Below are 18,335 nucleotides of genomic sequence, written 5' to 3' on the forward strand. Positions count from 1 at the left end.
AATTGAAAGAAACCTCGGGAATAATCTAGGGACTGAATAATATAGTGAGCCTGCAGGTGGATGAGGATTGTGGTTAATAGTACAAATACAAGAATATTCGTGTATGAACTAGAAGAAATGTACATCACTATTACAAGGTCGTAAGTATATAGAGATGCACGGGGGAAATACAATTAATGTAACTTATGGACTATAGTTAGTAATACTGTAATATTCTTGCATCAATGTCAAAAAAGTTACTCTAGCAAAAGTAACGGTCAATAATAGGGGCATATGGGATTTTAAAATTTTTTACTAAGGAAAACATTCAAACATTTACTGAGGTGATGACTGCACAACTCTGATGAAAGTGAGAGCCACTGAGTGTACACTTTGGATAGACTGTACAAGGCATGGGACTATATACCAGTGAACCATGGGTGGAAGATGGACTGTGGTTGTAGTTAACAGTACAAATATGAGAGTGTTCTCTCATGAACTATAACAAATGTACAATACTAATACATGGTGTTACTCTTAGGGGGTGTATGGAAAAATATATCAAATGTAAGCTCTGGACCACAGTTAGTGGCAATAGTCTGATTATGTGCTTTCCCAGTCTGTAACAAATGTTCCACAACCATGCAAGGTATTGGTGGGGGGCTGAGGTGTGGGAATTCTGCACATGATGCATGATTGCTTTGTGAGCTCACAACTTCTAATAAAGTTTTTTTCTAATGAAAAATAGAAATAAATAAAAATATGCACAAAGGGCATTGAAGATGCATCCAAGTATGTAAGTTAAGACTCACAGACAGGCTGAAATGCAGCATATGTTGGATGGGCAGGGAGGTGCCTTGGCTCACTTGTCCCCAGAGACACATTTCAGTTTCAACCAGAAGCTCAGGGAACTTTTCCCATCTGGTTCTGTGTCTAAACCAGGAGAGGAAAATCTTGGCGAGGGCCAGGTGCAAATAACGAGGACCCAAGTGAGAACAGTCCAATCAGGTAAGCTTCTTTAAATTCAGATTAATTGGAGGAAAAAAGCGTTGGAAAGAGGGGGAACCACTCTTTCCCAGCAGCCCCCCCAGACTCCCCAAAAGACTAAGACATGGCAATGGCTGGTTTTCTGGAGGCTGAGGCCCCGGGCAACATGAAGAGGCATCAGGAGGGAAGTAGCCGCTGGACTAAGGGGGCAGGTAGGACCTCAGCATGGATTTAGGTATGTGAGTGCCCTGTTACAAACTCAGACACGACCCTCTCTGAGCCCACGATTCTAGAAGATGAGATTCCTTTCCTTTAGCCCAAAATCTGAAATTCACTCCCAGAGAGAGGCATGCAATGGCAGGGTAGGGCTTACCTAATTTCGTGGCCTTGAAAAGGATCATTTGAACGTCCAGTAAAACCCGTTCATTCAAGACGTCATTAATTCCCAGACAAGCGTGAACATTTTGGTGTAACTCCGGATGTCAATGTTTAAGGCACATTCTATCATTTGGGCCTGCTGTGAATCCAAATGTTCTCATCACTTTGCTTCAATTGTAGCTATTGATTTGGATACTACTCGTACAACATTAAGAAAGTCGAGCTAATTTTCTTTGAAAAAGAAATAGTCTCTGTAATTTAGTCTTGACTGATTCAAATATGACCTCTCTTGTCTTCAAGTCAGCAGAGTTTTGTGCAATGAAATTTATTGAAACAGTCCGTGCAGTGGATTATAAAAATATATGGCACCAACCTCCGTATGTCATTTTCCGTGCTGTTTTAAATATTATACTCATGTTTTATAAATTATAAATGTGCTCGTTACTATTAACTGTAAATATTTCTTGCATTAAAAAATGTACTTTGTGTTAAGTAATTTGGAACAAGTTCTAGGTATGGTACTTAGCATATAAAATGTCATGGCTTGGCTTTGCCTAGGCTCCTCAGAATAATTAATTATTTATAAAAAATTCATATTATTTATATGAGTGATTCACCTCCTTTTAAATGTGCAAACATCAACATGTGGCCATGTAGAACTATCTATGAAGTGTGCTCTTCAAATGAATTCTTCTTTTTGAAGGAATGTTATCAAATGCCTCTATCACGATGTACGGCAATCTGTGTGGCATTGTTAAATGCTCTGTGGTAAGCTGATTATTTACGTTGTAGAAGAGAAGAAATGGGTTTTATTCCTTAATATGATAAAGCAAAATTTATGCAATGGACAGATGCATGTATTTAGTGTTAAATAAAAAAGAAACGCTGTTGCATGAATGTCATCCTTGGTTGCTGCCCCACGGTTCCTGAGTTCCTTGGACCTCCCCTCAGCTGAATCATCCAGAATCCTGCTTGTTGCAAAATGCAGATTCCTCCAGTCCCCCATTGACTTAGGACTTCCGGGAGAAAGGCCTAAACACCTGCATTAGATAAGTTATAGGTTCACACACACGCAAAAGGCTGCATTTTTGCAACAAGAACCCTGGGTGATTCTTCAGAACACTAGAGATTTGGTGTGCTTTATTTCATTTTTAAAATATGTATTTAAGTTTTGAATATGAAAGCCATTCTCATGGTTCAAAAATCAAAGCATAGAAAGGTATCCTGCAAAAAGTCTCTCTGCTGCCACTGTTCCCTGTCCTCTTTACCCCCGTCTAACCGGTGGCAGTTGTTGTCAGTTTCTTGCGTGGACTGCTGCACAGGTTTACGCATAAACAAGTAAATACAAATAGGTATATTTCCTGCATTCACCACCATTTTACAGAAATGGTAGTGTATTGTATACACTGTTTAGCCCCTTGCTTACTTCACTATCTTGGACGTCTTTCCAGGTCAGTATATAAAGTGCGTCCTCATTCTTTCTTACACTTAGCACAGCAGTCCCTGATTTCTTTACCCAGGCTCCCACTGATGGGCATATAAGTTGTTTCCAGTTCTTTGCTATCATGAACCCTGCTGCAATGAAGAACAGAGACTATTTCTTGCATGACCTAGAGTCGCTGTAGAAAAAAATCCTAAGTGTGAAATGGCAGAAACACAATGCATATACCTTTATCATTCTGACAGTTATTCCAAATTGCTCTCTTTAGGGTTTGAATACTGAGGTTTAAGAGCCACTGCTTTCAGGGATAATCCTAGACATCAGAGAGCAGGAAAGCCCTTGAAAATTAGGAATTGAAACAAGAAAATCTAGCTGAAAATTCAGGCTGTCTAGACTACCACTTGCCTGAAGTCTACCTTTTCTTTCTTTCCCTCTGGGAGACACTGTGTGTGTGTGTATGTAGAAACGGTAATAGATTCTAAGGTTGAATTTCCAAAGACAGCAAGGACGGTTGGAATTTAATTCATGAATTGTTTCATCCATTCCTACAGGGCTAATTGTCAGGGAACAAATTCTTATTCCTTTTGTCACCAATTCCATTTATTTGAAGTTGGCGCACTCGTTGGCTTAGCCAATGTTCAAGTCTTTGGGAATATTTAAAATATTCAACAGCCATGGTAAGGGAGTAAGAGAGACACCCAAAATCCCAAAGTTGTAAAGGAAGGAGGCTGAGAGCAATGGAGTGACCCAGGCACAGTGGATGCAAACAGAGGCCGTCGAATCTCCCTGCACCCCAGGTGAGAAGAGCTAACCCCAGGGTTGGATGCAGTCAGCAAATTCCTAACACACCAGGCTGACAGCCATGGGAAGGGGCCCCCAAATGTGGGCACGAGTGCAACCACCTCCATGGTGCCATCTTGGAAGAAGGCTCTCTTCTCCGCAGATCTCCCACCACTTCCCCTGCCATGCACCCCACTCCCTCGATGGGCGACCCGAACTGACTACAGTTAAACTGTAAAGGGTCTCTGCAAGTGTCAACAATTTAAATAGATAAAAGTAAATCATTCATCACTGAGCCCGTGCTAGACCCTGTATCTCTAGTTTTACTGAGTTAGGTGGGAAGACAGACAGACTAAAACCTATGAGTCAGAGACACCCAGGCATAAAAAGCTCAATTGACATTTAAGGTTGGTCCATTGTAATTGCTCAGAGCCGCACCCAAAGCCCAGGGGACATTTCCTATTAGAAAGCTGGGACCTGCTCTTTGGAAGCACGCTGCCTACAGTGTCAGAAAAGCAAGCTCTATTCCTGCACAGACAGTAATATAAAAAGCTTAACATTGTCTTAGAACCATTGGATTGTTGGAGTTGGAAGACACCCCAGAGGATGCCCAGACACACCCTCACATTTCACAAAGGAGGAATTGAAAAGAAACTTGCATGATTTCTGTTTCCAAATGGCCATAGCCTTTAGGGGAATGAAGATTCATTGGCGTGGAGATGACACGGGGGGCGGTGAACAGAGGTTTCTCAGCCCCTTCTGCGGGGGCGGGGGGGGGGGGCCAATCCACACAGGCCTGTCCTGCAGCCAGCCAGGCAGAGAACTTTCCATTCATTGGGCACAATATTAGTAAACAGTGGCTTCGCATACAAAAGAGATGGCTAGCATTTCTCACGGGTCTCCTATCCCTCAGCTACAAACTGAACTGTGTTCGATAATATAAAAATGAGTTTCTGATCTACCCCCGAGCCAGGCCCAAGAGATCAAGCGTTTTGCTGCAGATCACACGTGAATGTTGACTTCTCAGGGCTTTTCCCCACTGCCCCTTCCTGCCTTCCACAACAGCCCAGTGGTCCTCAGTGCTTCTCAGATGGACTGAACTAGCTTTGCCTCTCCAGTGTGCGCTGGAACAGTCTATGTTGCTGTGCCCACCCTTGGGGAATCACCGAGGACCTCGTGCTCAAAGTGTGGTCCCTGGACCAGCTGTGTTGACATCACCTGACAGCTGATTAGAAATGCACAAGTTCTGCCTCCTACGTCATCATAATCAGCACTTTAACAGATCACTGAGTGATTCTTATGCATATTAAGTTTGTGGTCACTGACCTAGGACATGGTTTGCTGTGATGAAATTCATATTAGGGCCCTGTACCATCTCTGTGCCGTCTAGGAGCATCTACAAATTCCCTGAGGCATTCTGGGTCGAGGGCCTTGGAATCCCTTTTCTGGTGTAGCCCGTGTGGTGAACACAAGCTCAGGCCACCTAGAGTGGCAAAGTCCCCTAGTGTCCCTGGGACTGGCAGTACAAGATCCCATGACATTAGCCTTGCAGGACTACTCACCCAGATCAGCCCAGCGTCCTGTTCAGTCTCACCATGCAATCGATGATTCTTTCTCTAAGGGTCCTGGCTTTTATCCTATGCTGCCTTGAATTATATTTTGATGTATGAATGCTGGGTTTTCCCCAGGAAAGGGGTTGACAAACATTTTCTGTCAAGGGCCAGAAAGTAATGCCATCCAGTCTCCACCACGACTACTCAATTCTGCCCCTGCAGAATGAAAGCAACCATAGAAAATACTTGCTGAATATGGCTGTGTTCTCATAAATCTGTATTTGCAAAAACAGATGCTGGATTTCACCTGGGAGCTGTAGTTTCCTGACCCCTGCATGAGACTAATGTAGTTCTCTAGGCACAGGAACCTTTCCTCTTTCTCTTGCTCTCTCCCTCCTTCCTTCCTTCTCTCCTCCCTCCCTCCCTCCCTCCCTTCTCTTACTTATATTTTGCCTATTTCAGGGCCTGAATCAATGCGGAAAACACAAAATTCACCTTCTGGAGCCCTATGTTATCTGTCGCTCACAACCACGGCCTGGAGCATGGGTAGCCAAAGTGAAGCAGGGTAAGAATTAGCTCATCAAGTCTGCCTTTTAAGAACCAATTAATATTTACCTGTATACCACTTCCAATAGAACTGTCAAACGACCTCCATTTGTGACGCACAGAGTCACTCATCAACAGTGATATGCACTCCCACGCCAGGACTAATTTTCCCAGTTGTACCTAGAGATCCTTCTCCCTGGCTGCGGGCTGGTGAGCGGCTTGAGAAGGGTAATCCGGTGCGAGCATTTGCATCAAGGCCGGTGTCTATGGGAGGTAGCTGTCCAAAGTACGAGCTCTGACTGTGGGAAAGTATGCTGATGAGCAGCACCCAGTAGTGGTGACATAATTCACCATCATTAAAAAATTACCCCCACACTAGACAAGAGGAAAAGGCCCCCGGCCCCCAGACTGTAAGCACTGATGCATGTCATGCATGTGATGCATTCTAATTGGCAAGTAAGCTGAGGAAAGCCATGCGAGGACCAAAAGGGGAGCATTCTCACGATAAGCCCCCAAAGATTGCTTATTTAGAACCAAACTCTGTCCCCAACATTCCACTCTTCCCAGCCTGAGGCAGACTTGTGCCTCTTAACTCACTCTTCTCCCCACGACCCCATAATGGATCTGTGGCATCCGCAGCCAGAGCAATCAAGGAGTTATATGCATAAGGAAAAGGAAGCTACTATTTGGTGACAATATGATCCTCTACCTTACACAGTGTCACGCAGCCGCCAAGGGCCCGGGGCTCACAAACCCGCCTGGCTCCGCCCCTTCCCTGTAGAAAGTTAATCTCTTAGAAGCCAACTTGTAGTAGAACCTAAGTCTGGCTGGTGAGGAGTGAGGAGGGAGGCAGTGATGGGCGACTCTCCCCACTAGCCCCCACCCCACCCCGCTCCTGTCCTGGCCCATCTCACAGCAGTCCTGGGACATAACCTGTCATCTGCACCCTGGGCAGGAGGGAGAGTGGTCAAGAGTCGGGAGCGATGGGGCCTTTCCCAGGAAGCTTTGCATCAAAGAGACGGGAGCAGGGCCCCCCAAGTGTGGAAGCAACAGCTTTACATAGACTGTGCCACCAGTTCAGATCCCTTTAATAAAGTCTTTATTTCAAAGAGAGAGAGAGGAGCGTAGATGAGGACCCCAGGCAGGAGGAGTGGGGAGACTTACCCCCCAAAGGAAAGGGAAGCTCTCAGGCCTGGAGAGCCCGAGACAGGGCTGTCAGGGGAGCACCGCCCCCCTGCCTTAGGGGAACGGGCACGTCGGGGTCTAAGCTCTGCCTCTTCTGTCTTGAGTCTTTGTCCCTATCCTTCCCCTGGACGGTCTCTACAGGAAGGGGGGATCTTAGTCTCGTGGAAACGGCCCCAGTTCTGTGTGTGTGTGTGTGGGGGGGGAGACCGAGGACCGAAAGGACCTGCAGATGAGACCCCTGAGCGCTAACGAGGGAGCCCGTCCACAAGAGGGCGCTGTGCAAAACCCCGTCCCCGCTGTCAGCCCTGGGAGGACCCGAACCCCCTAAGCCGGATGTGGCCCCCCTGCTTCCGCTTGGGAGGGTCCAGAAAGTGGGGCGTCTGACTGCGGCCTCACGTCAGCGGAGGGTGGCGGTTCAGGACGCATCAGGTGCCAAGGTGAGGACCCTGAATGTGGGAAGGGATCACCCCACCCACAACAAAGGGGCCCACAAAGTCCTGCCTCTTTGGTGGACCCCGGGGGACCCCAGCAGCGCTCGCCGGGGGGCGACTCCTGTCTGGAGGCCGCAGGGAAGGGTGGGCCTTGGAAGAGTCGCCCGAGTCTGCAGAGGGAGGGGGCGTCGACCCTAACTGGGGCCCTGGCGAGGGTCGTGAGTGCTAAGGAGGCGACTTCCCAGAACCCGGCCCCTACTGCTCGGCTTGGCAGGCCCCCGACAATGGCGGTGCCACATGGCGTGCAGCATGGCGTCCCGCCTTCCTCCGCTCGGGGCTCCAGGAGGCAGGCCTTCCTCTGAGGCCTTCAGTAGTGAGGAATTCCATGCCCTACGCGGGGCCAAGATCAGAACCTTGAGTGACGGCTGAGGGGAGCACCTGCTGGGGAACTGTGGGTGCCCCGGGCCTCACCCCTGCTGTCGGGCCTCGTGGGCTCCAAGCAGCCCTTTCAGGAAGTGTGGCGTTTCCCGACTTCCGGCTCTAAGGCCCCGGATGTGGGGCGCTTGGTGCGAGGAGCATGGCCTCGACAGCCTAGGATGGAGCCCCAGAACCGATGAGGTGTCAGGGTGGGACACTGAGTGAGGAAATGGGAGCCACTCGCCCACCCCACAGTGGAGAGGGCGGCTCTGAGCCCCTCTTCTGCTTTAGTCCTCGGAGACCCGGCGAGAAGTGGAAGGGCTCCCCTGACCCTGACTTCAGCCCGGACGGTCTCAGGGAGATGAAGGCCGCGTTTAAGGGCTGGACGCCCAGTTGAGCAGAGTGGGGAGCCCCAGGCCCTGGCTGGATGAAGGGGGAAAGGCTATATGAGGAATGAGGGATCCCCCAGCCCAGCACAGAGGACGAGGTACCAAGCTCTGCCTCTGCTCCTGGCCCTGGGAGCCAAGGCCGTCAGGCTGAGGTGCCGCTCATTCCCGGGGGCAGAGGCGTCCCAGAGATGAGAAGCGCCAGGACTAGAGAGAGAGGCCCCGATCAGCAGAGGGAGGGGCCTAGTCCATACCAGGCCCGCGGGAGAGGGCAGCGTGGCCATGCAGGCTGTGCGGAGCCCGCCCCTGCCGTCGGCCGGGCAGACCCGGGCGTGTGGACAGGATGAGTCTCGCGCACGTCTCCGCGGCCATCTCAGGGAGGTGGGGAGCCTGGTGGAAGGGGGCAGCCTCAGGTCAGCAGAAGGGGGCTTTCAGAGCTTGCTGGAGGCCAGGTGAGGACGCTGACGACTGAGGAGACCACCGAGCCCGTAACAGTGGGAGCCACAGATCCCTCCCTCTCCTGTCAGCCTTGGGAGGCCAGGAGCAGATGTGGCCAGATGAGGCAACTTAGGGCTTCTGAGTAGAATGAGCAGAGCCCCCTGGCCTCCCTCCAGCATAGACGGCCCCACAAAGTGCTGCCCCCTCGCAGCCCTGGGAAGCCCCAGCTGGGACAGCCAGTGGGGTTTACTTCTAACTTCCAGGCCTGGCCACTCAGGGAGGTGAGGGTCATGGTCCCAGGCTGGAAGCCTCAGGTGGGCTGCAGGAGGAGTCCCAGATCCTCCCCGAGGGCAGGACTAAAGGAGTCCCAATCCCAGGACAGCGGGTGCCTGGGGAGTCCAACCCCTGCTCCCAGTCCAGGGAGTCCAGGAACAGGGGTGGCCGGGCACAGCTGGCGCTTCCTTCCTCCTCTGAGGTCTCAGGGAGGTGAGGACCTGTTTGGGATGGGAGGGCCCCAGACCAGGAGCTGAGGATTCCCAGGATGTGTTGGGAGTCAAGGCAATGACCCTGAAGGGTGGGGGACCGCCCTCCCCAGGGCAGCAGGCACCCACTGCACCCCTCCCTGTGGCCCGCGTCGGAGGCCCCGCAGAGGCCTCGGGCTGCCCGCCCTTCCCTTCTTCCTCAGGGGGTCTAAGAAGTGAGGCACTAAGGGGAGGCCCTGAGCGACTACCGAGGCATCCAAGAGCCCAGGGCAGAAGGGGCCCCACGGAGCGTCAGCCCTGGGCAGCGCGGCCCGCGTGGGGCCTGGGGCATCCCTTCCCTTCTCTCTGGCGGGTCCCAGGAGCTGAGAGGTGTCAGCTTGAGAGCAGCAGGGTGGACAGGACCCAGCTGCCCACAGTTCATCTGCTGGGGCTGGATGGGAAGGCAGGGGCTCTCCCCCCCCTAGATCAAGGGTCCCCGTTGCCAGCCCCGTGGTCACCCCAGTAAGCCCCCAGCAGGGCAGACAGGCTGAGCCTCAGGCACACTCGAGCTTCCTCTGCAGGGTCCCGCCGGCGCATTCCCTCCAGACTTCAAGCCCTGGGGGTCTGTCCCTGCCAGAGGGGCTCTCACCCTCTCGTCCTCCCGCCTCCAGGGCCTGCCTCATCTGCCTGCTTCCTTCCCTCCTGCTGCTGTCCCCGACTAGGCCCATCATGCCTCGCAGTCAGAAGAGTAAGCTCCGCTACCGGGAGAAACGCCGCCAGGCCCGAGAGGAGACCCAGGGTCCCCACGGGGCTCAGGCCTCTGTGGAGGTGAAAGAGGAGGCTCCATCCTCCCCCTCTGCCGTTTCTGGGGGGTCCCCGCAGAGCTCCCCTGCTGCTGGCCATCCCGAGGAGCCTCCGAGGTCCCTGTCGCCCCTCACCCTGGCTGCGGCGGTCTCTGGTCCCAGAGCTGAGGAAGAGGCTGAGAGGCCCAGCTCCCCCGAGGCCCCAGGCTCCCCTCAGTCCCCGGGGTCCCCCGAGGCCCCGGGCTCTCCTCAGTCCCCGGGCGTCCCTCAGTCCCCGGGCTCCCCTGAGGCCCTGGGCTCCCCTGAGGCCCCGGGGTCCCCTGAGGCCCCGGGCTCCCCCGAGGCCACGGGCTCCCCTGAAGCCCCAGGCTCCCCTGAGGGCCTGAGCTCCCCTGAGGCCCTGGGCTCCCCCGAGGCCACGGGCTCCTTCCAGACGTGCAGCGCCCCCCAGATGTGGCGCTCCCTCCAGACGTGGAGCTCTCCCCAGACGTGCAGCCCCCTCCAGACGTGGGGCGCTACCCGCCACTCTCGCCGAGACCCGCTCTCCAGGAAGGCCGCCTTGGTGCTGCAGTTCCTGCTGAACAAGTACAAGCTGAAGCAGCCCATCCTGAAGGCCGACATGCTGAAGCTCATCCGCAGGAAGTACAAGGAGCAGTTTCCGGAGATCCTCAGGATGTGCTCTGAGCGCCTGGAGCTGGTGTTTGGCCTCGACCTGAAGGAGCACGACGCCAGCGCGCAGTCCTACCTCCTGGTCAGCAAGCTGGATCCCAGCGAAACCAATCTGAGCGGCGGCTGGGGCTTGCCGAGGAACGGCCTCCTGCTGCCGCTCCTGGGGGTGATCTTCTTGAACGGCAACTGCGCCCCCGAGGAGGAGATCTGGCAGTTCCTGAGTTTGCTGGGCGTCTACAAGGGGAGGAGGCACTTCATCTTCGGGGATCCCTGGAAGCTCATCACCCGAGATTTGGTGCGCGAAAAGTACGTGGAGTACCGGCAGGTGGCTCAGAGCAGCCCTCCACGCTATGAGTTCCTGTGGGGCCCCAGGGCCCACGCTGTGACCAGCAAGATGAAAGTGCTAGAGTTTTTGGCCAAGGTCAACGATACCGTGCCCAGTGCCTTCCACTCCCATTACGAAGAGGCTCTGAAGGACGAGGAAGAGAGGGCCCAAGCCCGCGCTGCGGCCAGGGCTGGTGCTACCGCCAAGGCCATGGCCCAGGCCCAGCCCAGCCAGGCCGCCAGCAGCTCCTGCCACCCTCAGGTCTGAGGCAGGTTTTCACTCAGGTTGACTGGGGCTGCCAGCCTGCGAAGCTGCAAGCAGTGCCCTGGCTGGAACAGGCCCCGCGCCTAGCTTCCTTGTGTTGCGGGTTTACATAAGTAGCATAGAGATTTGTTCATTTAGATTCGCAGTTGAAGTTGATGCATGAAATGACTCACACATTTATTGCCCTTTGTCAGCTTTTTGCATACTAGTTTGAGGTTTTGAAAAACAAATGAGAAATCCTTGAATCTTTCTTAGCGAGCCAAAGCAAGATGGCACGGTGCTGTTGTGGTTGTGCTTGGAAACGTACAAGGCCCCCATTGGACAATTGTAAGGATCACGGGATAGAGCAACCTAGGCTTCCTTGATTCCTGTTAGTCTTTTGGTCTGTTCTTGGATTTCCTTATTCCTTTCAGTCTTTCATTTGTAACATTAAAAGATACACGCCTGGATTGGCTGAGCTTATTCACGAATGGGCAAGAGATTAAACCCTGTTGAATTTGACCTCTTGTCAGCTGGCTCTTTTGTTCCTCGGACGTCCATTGAGCATGTGCACTTTGGAGGCTTCGTGCCAGGACTGGGCATGTTGAGACAAAGAAGACGCATGCCTGCTCCTAGCATTCCAGAGCCTAAGAGCAGCGATCATGAAAGGAAGATGGGAGATCGGCTCCGAGGCCTAGAGAACACTAAGGGGTGGGGTGGGCAGTGCCCTCCCACGGGGCAGTCTGGGGCTTTGGGAGGCAGTTAGTGGTTAGGTGCTGTGGTGAGCTAGATGAGGCCACCGGGCTGCTGAGGCTCCGTGTTCCCGGGCTAAGCCTGGGGTGGAAACTGCTCTTAAGGGCTACTGAGGGATGGTGGGTCAACCCGAGAAGCCCCCCTGTGGCAGCTTGGGAGGGGTCCTGGTTCCTGTCCCCTATGCTGGTGAACACAGTGAGCACAGCGGGCGTGTATGCACATCGTGAGCAGAGAGTTCCAGGGACGCAAGGGGACGCTTCCCGGAGGTGGGGTGCACAGCAGCCACTGGGAGGGCTCCCTTCCTTGGTCTGGGGCAGCGGGGGCCCACTCCATTAAAAGGGGCTGCAGATTCGCCTGTCTTGTGTGTCCTTTGGCAACATCTGAGCAAGGGTTAGATTTTTAGTGGTGGTTAAATGAATGAAAATGGGCGGTTTAGAGGAAGAGCGGACGGGAGGGAGGGACGCTGTTGGTCATCGTTTTCATTTGCTAAAGGCTACCAAGGCAGTTGGTTTTTACAGTGGGGATTTATTAACTTAAAAACTTCCAGTTTGGGAGTGGAGTCGGCTCAAGCCGTTGAGTGCCCGCCTCCCACACGGGAGGTCCTGGCTATGGTTCCCAGTGCCTCCTGAAAAACTAAAAACAAACAACAAGCACAACAAATGATCAGTCCAACTCAGGGGAGCTGATGTGGCTGAGTGATTGAGTGCCTGCTTCCTGCGTATGAGGTTTCGAGTCTATCCCAGGCCCCTGGTGCCTAAAGAACAAAACAAAACAAAAAACTTAGAGTTCTGAGCCCATGAAAATGTCCAAATGAGGGCATCATCAGAAAACTGGCCGCCAGAGTCTCCGGTCACTTGGCTAAGCACACGGAGGCACCTGCTGGGGCTCCCCTCCTTCTCTAGGTCTCATTGCTTTGAGCTTCTGGCTTCCTCTCTCCTGGGTTCTGTTGATTTCAGCCTCTTGCTGTGATGGCATTCTCTGTGCTCCTGTGGCTTTCTCTCTCTTTCTCTGCAGCTTTTTTATATATTCATCCTGTTTGTAAAGGACTCCGTGGGGTAAGAGGATTAAGACCCACCGTAGGGGCAGTGGATTTGGCTCAATGGATAGAGCGTCCACCTACCACATGGGAGGTCCAGAATATAAGCGGACACAGAAGAACACACAGCAAATGGACACAGAGAGCAGGCAAATGGGGGTGTGGGTCGTTGGGGCGGGAAATGGGAGAGAAGTAAAAAGTAAATTAAAAAAAAAAAGACCCACCCTCGGCCATGCCCTATGGAAGTGATTCAATCACATGGCCCTTAAGTGAATCGACACAAAAGGTCCCACCTCCAGTAGGTTCATAGCCACAGGAATGGATTAATTTGAGACCATCATTTTCTGGGGAGTACAAAAGCCTCAAACTGCCACAGCCATTGACACACACTGTAGCAGATTTACATTGTCTCTAGCTCGGGAAGTCTACCTCGTATTCTCATGAAATGACTTCATCTCCTGGGAAAATGTTAGTTGGACTTGCTAAGCAGAGTTTGGGCTGATTCCGTTCTCTATGTTCTAGAATGCTGCACATTCTCTGACTTCTCCTGGATTAAAAACAAAATTTTTTTTTCGAGTCTGCTGTGTAGTATCCTCTGGGGTCACATGAATGATAGAAATAGCAGCCATTCTTTAAATCTCAATGCAGTGCAGCCCCTGGGCCTAGTGTGCTACACTACATGCACTCCAACAGTCCCATAAGACCAGCTTGTCAAACCCACTTCACAGATGCAGAAACTGAGCCTCACAAAGTTTGGTAAGCATCTTGAGTCACATGGCTGCTAAGTGACAGGCCTGGGACTAACCTAATCTGCATCCGCTAGAGCCCTCACTGTTCTGCCCCTCCCAGCCGTAGGCAGACTCGTGTCTCTTAATTCACTTTTCTTCCCATTACTCCAAAATGTATCCCAGGCAATAAAAGGGAATCTGTGCCCAAACTACTGGTTTGGACTATAGGGCCAGAACGAGAAGAGTACCTAAATAAATGAGAAGTAGGAAAAATAAACATATAACGCTTGGTGACAATATCATCAACTATATGCAGTGTCAGACCACCCCAAAGCCTGGGGACTCACAAAAATTTACTTCCGCCTGTTCTCCGTAGAAAGAGAATCTATTAGAACCCAGCTTGCATAAGACCCTAAGTGTGGGGAAGCAGATGTAGCTCAACAGATAGAGCGCCCGCCTACCATATAGGAGGTCTAAGGGTTCGACACCCAGGGCCTCCTGGCTCGTGTGGTGAGCTGGCCCACACGCAGTGTTGGTGCATGCAAGGAGTGCTGGGTCCCGCAAGGATGCCCCTGCATAAGGCTGCCTCCCACGCAAGGAGAGGCCACTGCAAAGGAGAGCCAGCCGGGGCTGGCGTGAAACGGCAGCCCTCCCAGGAGTGGTGCCACGCACACAGAGAGCTGACACAGCAAGATGATGCAACAAGAAAAGACGCAGATCCCCAGTGCTGCCTGATGAGAATACGAGTGGACACAGAAGAACACACAGCAAATGGACACAGAGAGCAGACAATTGGGGGGTGGGGCAGAGAAATAAATAAATCTTAATAAAAAAAGAACCTAAGTGTGGCAGGCGAGGAGGCGGCAGCGATGCGCTGCTTTCTCTCCCCAGCCTCCTGTCCTGGGCCCTGCCTGGTGCAGCAGCTTCCCCATCTCGCAGCACTGCCGGGACGAACGTGCAAGAGGCTGTCTAGGTGTCCCATGTAGGAGTGGAATTGCAGCAACACAGGGCATGCACAGGTCCGACTTCACTAGGCAAGGCTCTTGCCAAAGCGTCGTACTGATTTTCCCCAGCAGTGGGAGGAACATGGCGTTCCCTACCGTTCACCGGCGCTGGGTGTTTTCGGCTATAAAAGTTTGGTGCACTTGGTGTGCAGGGGCATCTCAGGGAGTTTTACTCGGCATTCCCCTGTTTCCTGATGAGGCGGAAGGGCCTCTGCATATGTTGTTGACCACTTGGGTATCCTCTTTCCTGAGATAGCTGTTTAAAATCTGTGTGCACATAAATGATATTGCAGGGACACGTGCAGGACAGTATCTATCCTGCCATACCCACGGAATGGCCTGGGGAGAGTGTCAACTACAACGTAAGCTATAATCCTTGCAGTGCACAGTGCTCCAAGACGTATTCCCCACGTGCAATGAGTGTGCCACGATAGTAGGGCAGGTTGTTGATGTTGGAGGAGAGGGATGGGGTGGGTTGTGTGGTATATGGGAACCTCTTATACATTGTTTCTTTCAGATTTATTTTTATTTATGCTCCCCCGCCTTACAGCTTCCTTGCTGTCTGCTGAGTCCATTCGCTGGGCGTTCTTCTGCTTGTCTGCTCGTCTCCCTTCCTGGCGTCATTTTGCTATGCCTGCTCTCTGCGGGCCTGCGCCGTCAGCTCTCCCCGGGTGGGGGCGAGCCTGCCTTCACAAGGAGGCCCCGGACACGAACCCAGGGCCCACCATACGGTGGACGGGAGCCGCAGCTGCTTCTACCTCTTATACTTTTTCATATAACTTTGTGTGTGTGTGATCTATATCTTTAAAAAAAAACGATAAGAAAATAATAAAGACTAAATTGTACAAATCTGTGTGCGGTCGGGGAGCCAGCCCCGCCGGCGAGGAGCGCCACGGGAGCAGCGGTGAGACACGCCGCTCTGCCAGCGCCGGCGGGGAGGAGCCGCCCTGGCGCCAGCCCGTGGCCTGCGCCGCGGCAGCGCCCTCACCCGCCACCCCGAGGGCCACGTGCTGGGCCAGCCGCGGCCCCGGGCGCTGTCCCGGCGCGCCGAGGGCGCCGTGCTGCTGCCCGAGGGCGCCCAGGCCCTGGGGCCCGTCGCGGGACCCGCCTGCCTGGCGGCGCGGCAGGTGCACGCGGCGTCCCCGAGCGCCTGGGGCGGCAGAGCAGCGCAGCCAGCAGGCCTGGCCGTGCCCGCGCACGAGCGCGCCGCCGCCTGCAGGACGCCGCGGCCCGGAGCGCCCTCCTGGTCCCGGGCAGGTCCGGGGCCGCCGCCCATCGGCGACCCCCCAACTGCAGGGCCTTCGGGGATATAAGCCGGTGTCGCGGACCCCGGGTCTCAGGGCCCCGGCCGTCCCATCCTTGCTGGGGCGACGCGTCGCTGCCCAGGGTCTCTGCGGCCACTTTCGGCCCCTGGAGCGCCTGACTCGGTCGGCACGACCACCTCCCGCTCGCCCCCGGGCACAGCCAGACCTCTGTGCCCTGCCCTCGCCCGGAGTGCCCTCCTGGGAAAGAGTTCAGGGGGAGGGGCTGGGAGGGAGCATCTCGGGAGACAAGGCTGCTGGGGAGCCGGGGCTCGGCTCCACGAGCAATGAGGGCGCTTGGGGTGCTGGGCACGGAGCGGCAAGAAAATCCGGCTCCATGGGACTTTGGGGTCTGGGGCCGTCAGAGGGCCTCCTGAGGGGCCTGGCGCGCCCCCACCGCCGCGCCCCCTGCTGTGGCATCTTGGCCTGGGTGGGCTGGGCTGGGGGTTCAGGGCCAGGGAGGGGCGAGTCAGACCCCAGGGGTCCCCAAATAGAATATGGAATTATTTTTGCTAAGCAAAAGATTAAACTAAACGCTGTGCCATTTGTCTGTTTTCTTATTTGAGTTCTTTGTATCTTCCGTATATAATCCTCAGTTCACTTGTTTTTGTAAACGTGGTCTCTATGACTTGTCTTCTCATAATTTTTGTGGTGAGTTCCTAAAGACGTTCTGGCAAATTTATCCATGTTTTCCTCAAAGCGCTGTGATTTTTATTTCTTATTTGAGAAATCCTGCCCTACTCTCTCAGTGTGCCTGACTGCTGAGACAAAAGCCACACAATGAGTCGGCTTAAGAACACGAGTTTATTGGCTCCCGGTTTGGAAGGCTAGAAGTCCAAGTTCAAGGCATAGGCAAGACTATGCTCTTCCCCACAGGTCTTGGGGCGCTGTGGTGCGGGCCTGCCGCAGCTCCTTGGCAGGTGTCCCGGCTCCAGTCACAGCCATCTCGTTTCCTCTGTCAGCTCTTCCCGGTTCCTCTGACCTCGGGCTTCGGGCTCCTCCGTGTGGCTTTCTCGTGCTCCCGCTTTGTCCTCTTTCTAAGGTGTCCAGGAAGGGAGGTCAAGACCCACCCTGATGCAGCTGGCCACACCCTAACCAAAAACAGCCTCTTCCAGAGGTGCCTCTTACACCTGAGTTCACACCCACAGGAATGTGCACAGCGACTAAGAACACCTTAATTCAACTCCCCAACCCTCCCCTGAGATGCTAATATTTGCTCTTACTTTCTACCAAAAGTTTTCTCATTTTGCCCTTCACCTGAGGTCTTTAATTCAATTGGCAGAGGTCTTTGTGGAAGTTATGAGAAATGTGTAGATTTCTTTTTTATCCATACTCAACACCAATTATGGAAAAATCTATCCTCTCCCCATCCTGCAGTCTTGTACTAACACGTCCACGTGAATGTATTTTTAAATAAATTTTTAAAAAAATTTAAATTAAAAAAATTTAAACATTTTAAAAACTGAATGTAATATAGAGTATCAAGTAGCCTTATTAAACAGTAATTTTTTTCATTTTTCCTTTTTTTCATGAATTTCCATTCATATGTACATATGTACATGGGTTAGGCTTTTCTAAAACCATAATCACATCATTTGTGAATAATGATATTTGTTTCTTCTTTAGAATTCTTCTTCCTTCTAGTTCTTTTTCTTGTCTACTGCACTGACAAGGACATCAGCACGATGTGAATGGAAATGATTCGTGAGCTCATTATGTTGTGTTTGAACTCAGAGGGAAGGCTTTCAGATTTTCACCGTTGGCTATGATGCTTGCTGTAGCTTTTTTTATACATTAAGTTGAATGATAGACAGTTGGTGTCATTCGACAATTTTTTACTTCCAAAAACAGCAATTTCACATGTTTCTACTGAATAGATGCCTTTATCAGTTAAACATAGTTCCCTTCTATTCCAATATATTTTAAAGGTTTAAGGTAATTTTTAAAAATCATGAATGATGCTGATTTTTTTCCAAATGTCTTTTCTGCATCTAGCGAGTTAACACACATTTTAATGTTTTATTGTTAATGTGGTGGATTACACTGATTTCTAAATACTAAAACAATCTTGCGTTTCTGCATTAAACCCAACATTTCTTATTTAATATTTTGTATCTATTTTCTGGAATGAGATTGTCCTGTGATGTTATTTTCTTATACTGTGTCTTTGAATATTACATGTGCACATTCTCTCTCTGCCACCTTTAATTCTGATTTAATGTGTTGGTTCACTTCTGCTATTCTACATGACTTTTAACTTCTTTTTCATATTTTACATGTGTTTGTCTCTTTCTGATGCATTTTGGTTAATTTCTTCAGATAAATTTTCCAGTTTTTTTTGCGTGTTTTTTTCCTCAGCTGGGTCTAATTTCCTGCTAAACCTCTCCTTTGAGTTTTTATTTTCCTTTTTATGTTTTAGAAGCTCGATTTCAAATCTATTTGGCCACTTTTCATGGGTCCTTGTCCACTGCTTGTCTTTTTTAAAGTTTTC

General features: G+C 51.9%; 1 protein-coding gene across 1 annotated transcript; it reads left to right on the forward strand.

Moving 5' to 3' along the window:
- Nucleotides 1-9,711: 9,711 nt before the first annotated feature.
- On the forward strand, nucleotides 9,712-11,058 carry LOC131277254 (melanoma-associated antigen B4-like). Its single transcript, XM_058291964.1, has one exon. The coding sequence runs from the start codon at nucleotides 9,712-9,714 to the stop codon at nucleotides 11,044-11,046; it is 1,335 nt and encodes a 444-aa protein (XP_058147947.1). The 3' UTR covers nucleotides 11,047-11,058.
- The last annotated feature ends 7,277 nt before the right edge of the window (nucleotides 11,059-18,335 follow it).

This window comes from Dasypus novemcinctus, chromosome X, assembly GCF_030445035.2.
Source record: "Dasypus novemcinctus isolate mDasNov1 chromosome X, mDasNov1.1.hap2, whole genome shotgun sequence".
Taxonomy (NCBI): Eukaryota; Metazoa; Chordata; class Mammalia; order Cingulata; family Dasypodidae; genus Dasypus; species Dasypus novemcinctus.

What these genes read in the sequence shown, in the direction of transcription:
- LOC131277254 (XM_058291964.1), top strand. Translation starts at nt 9,712, where the DNA reads ATGCCTCGCAGTCAGAAGAGTAAGCTCCGCTACCGGGAGAAACGCCGC.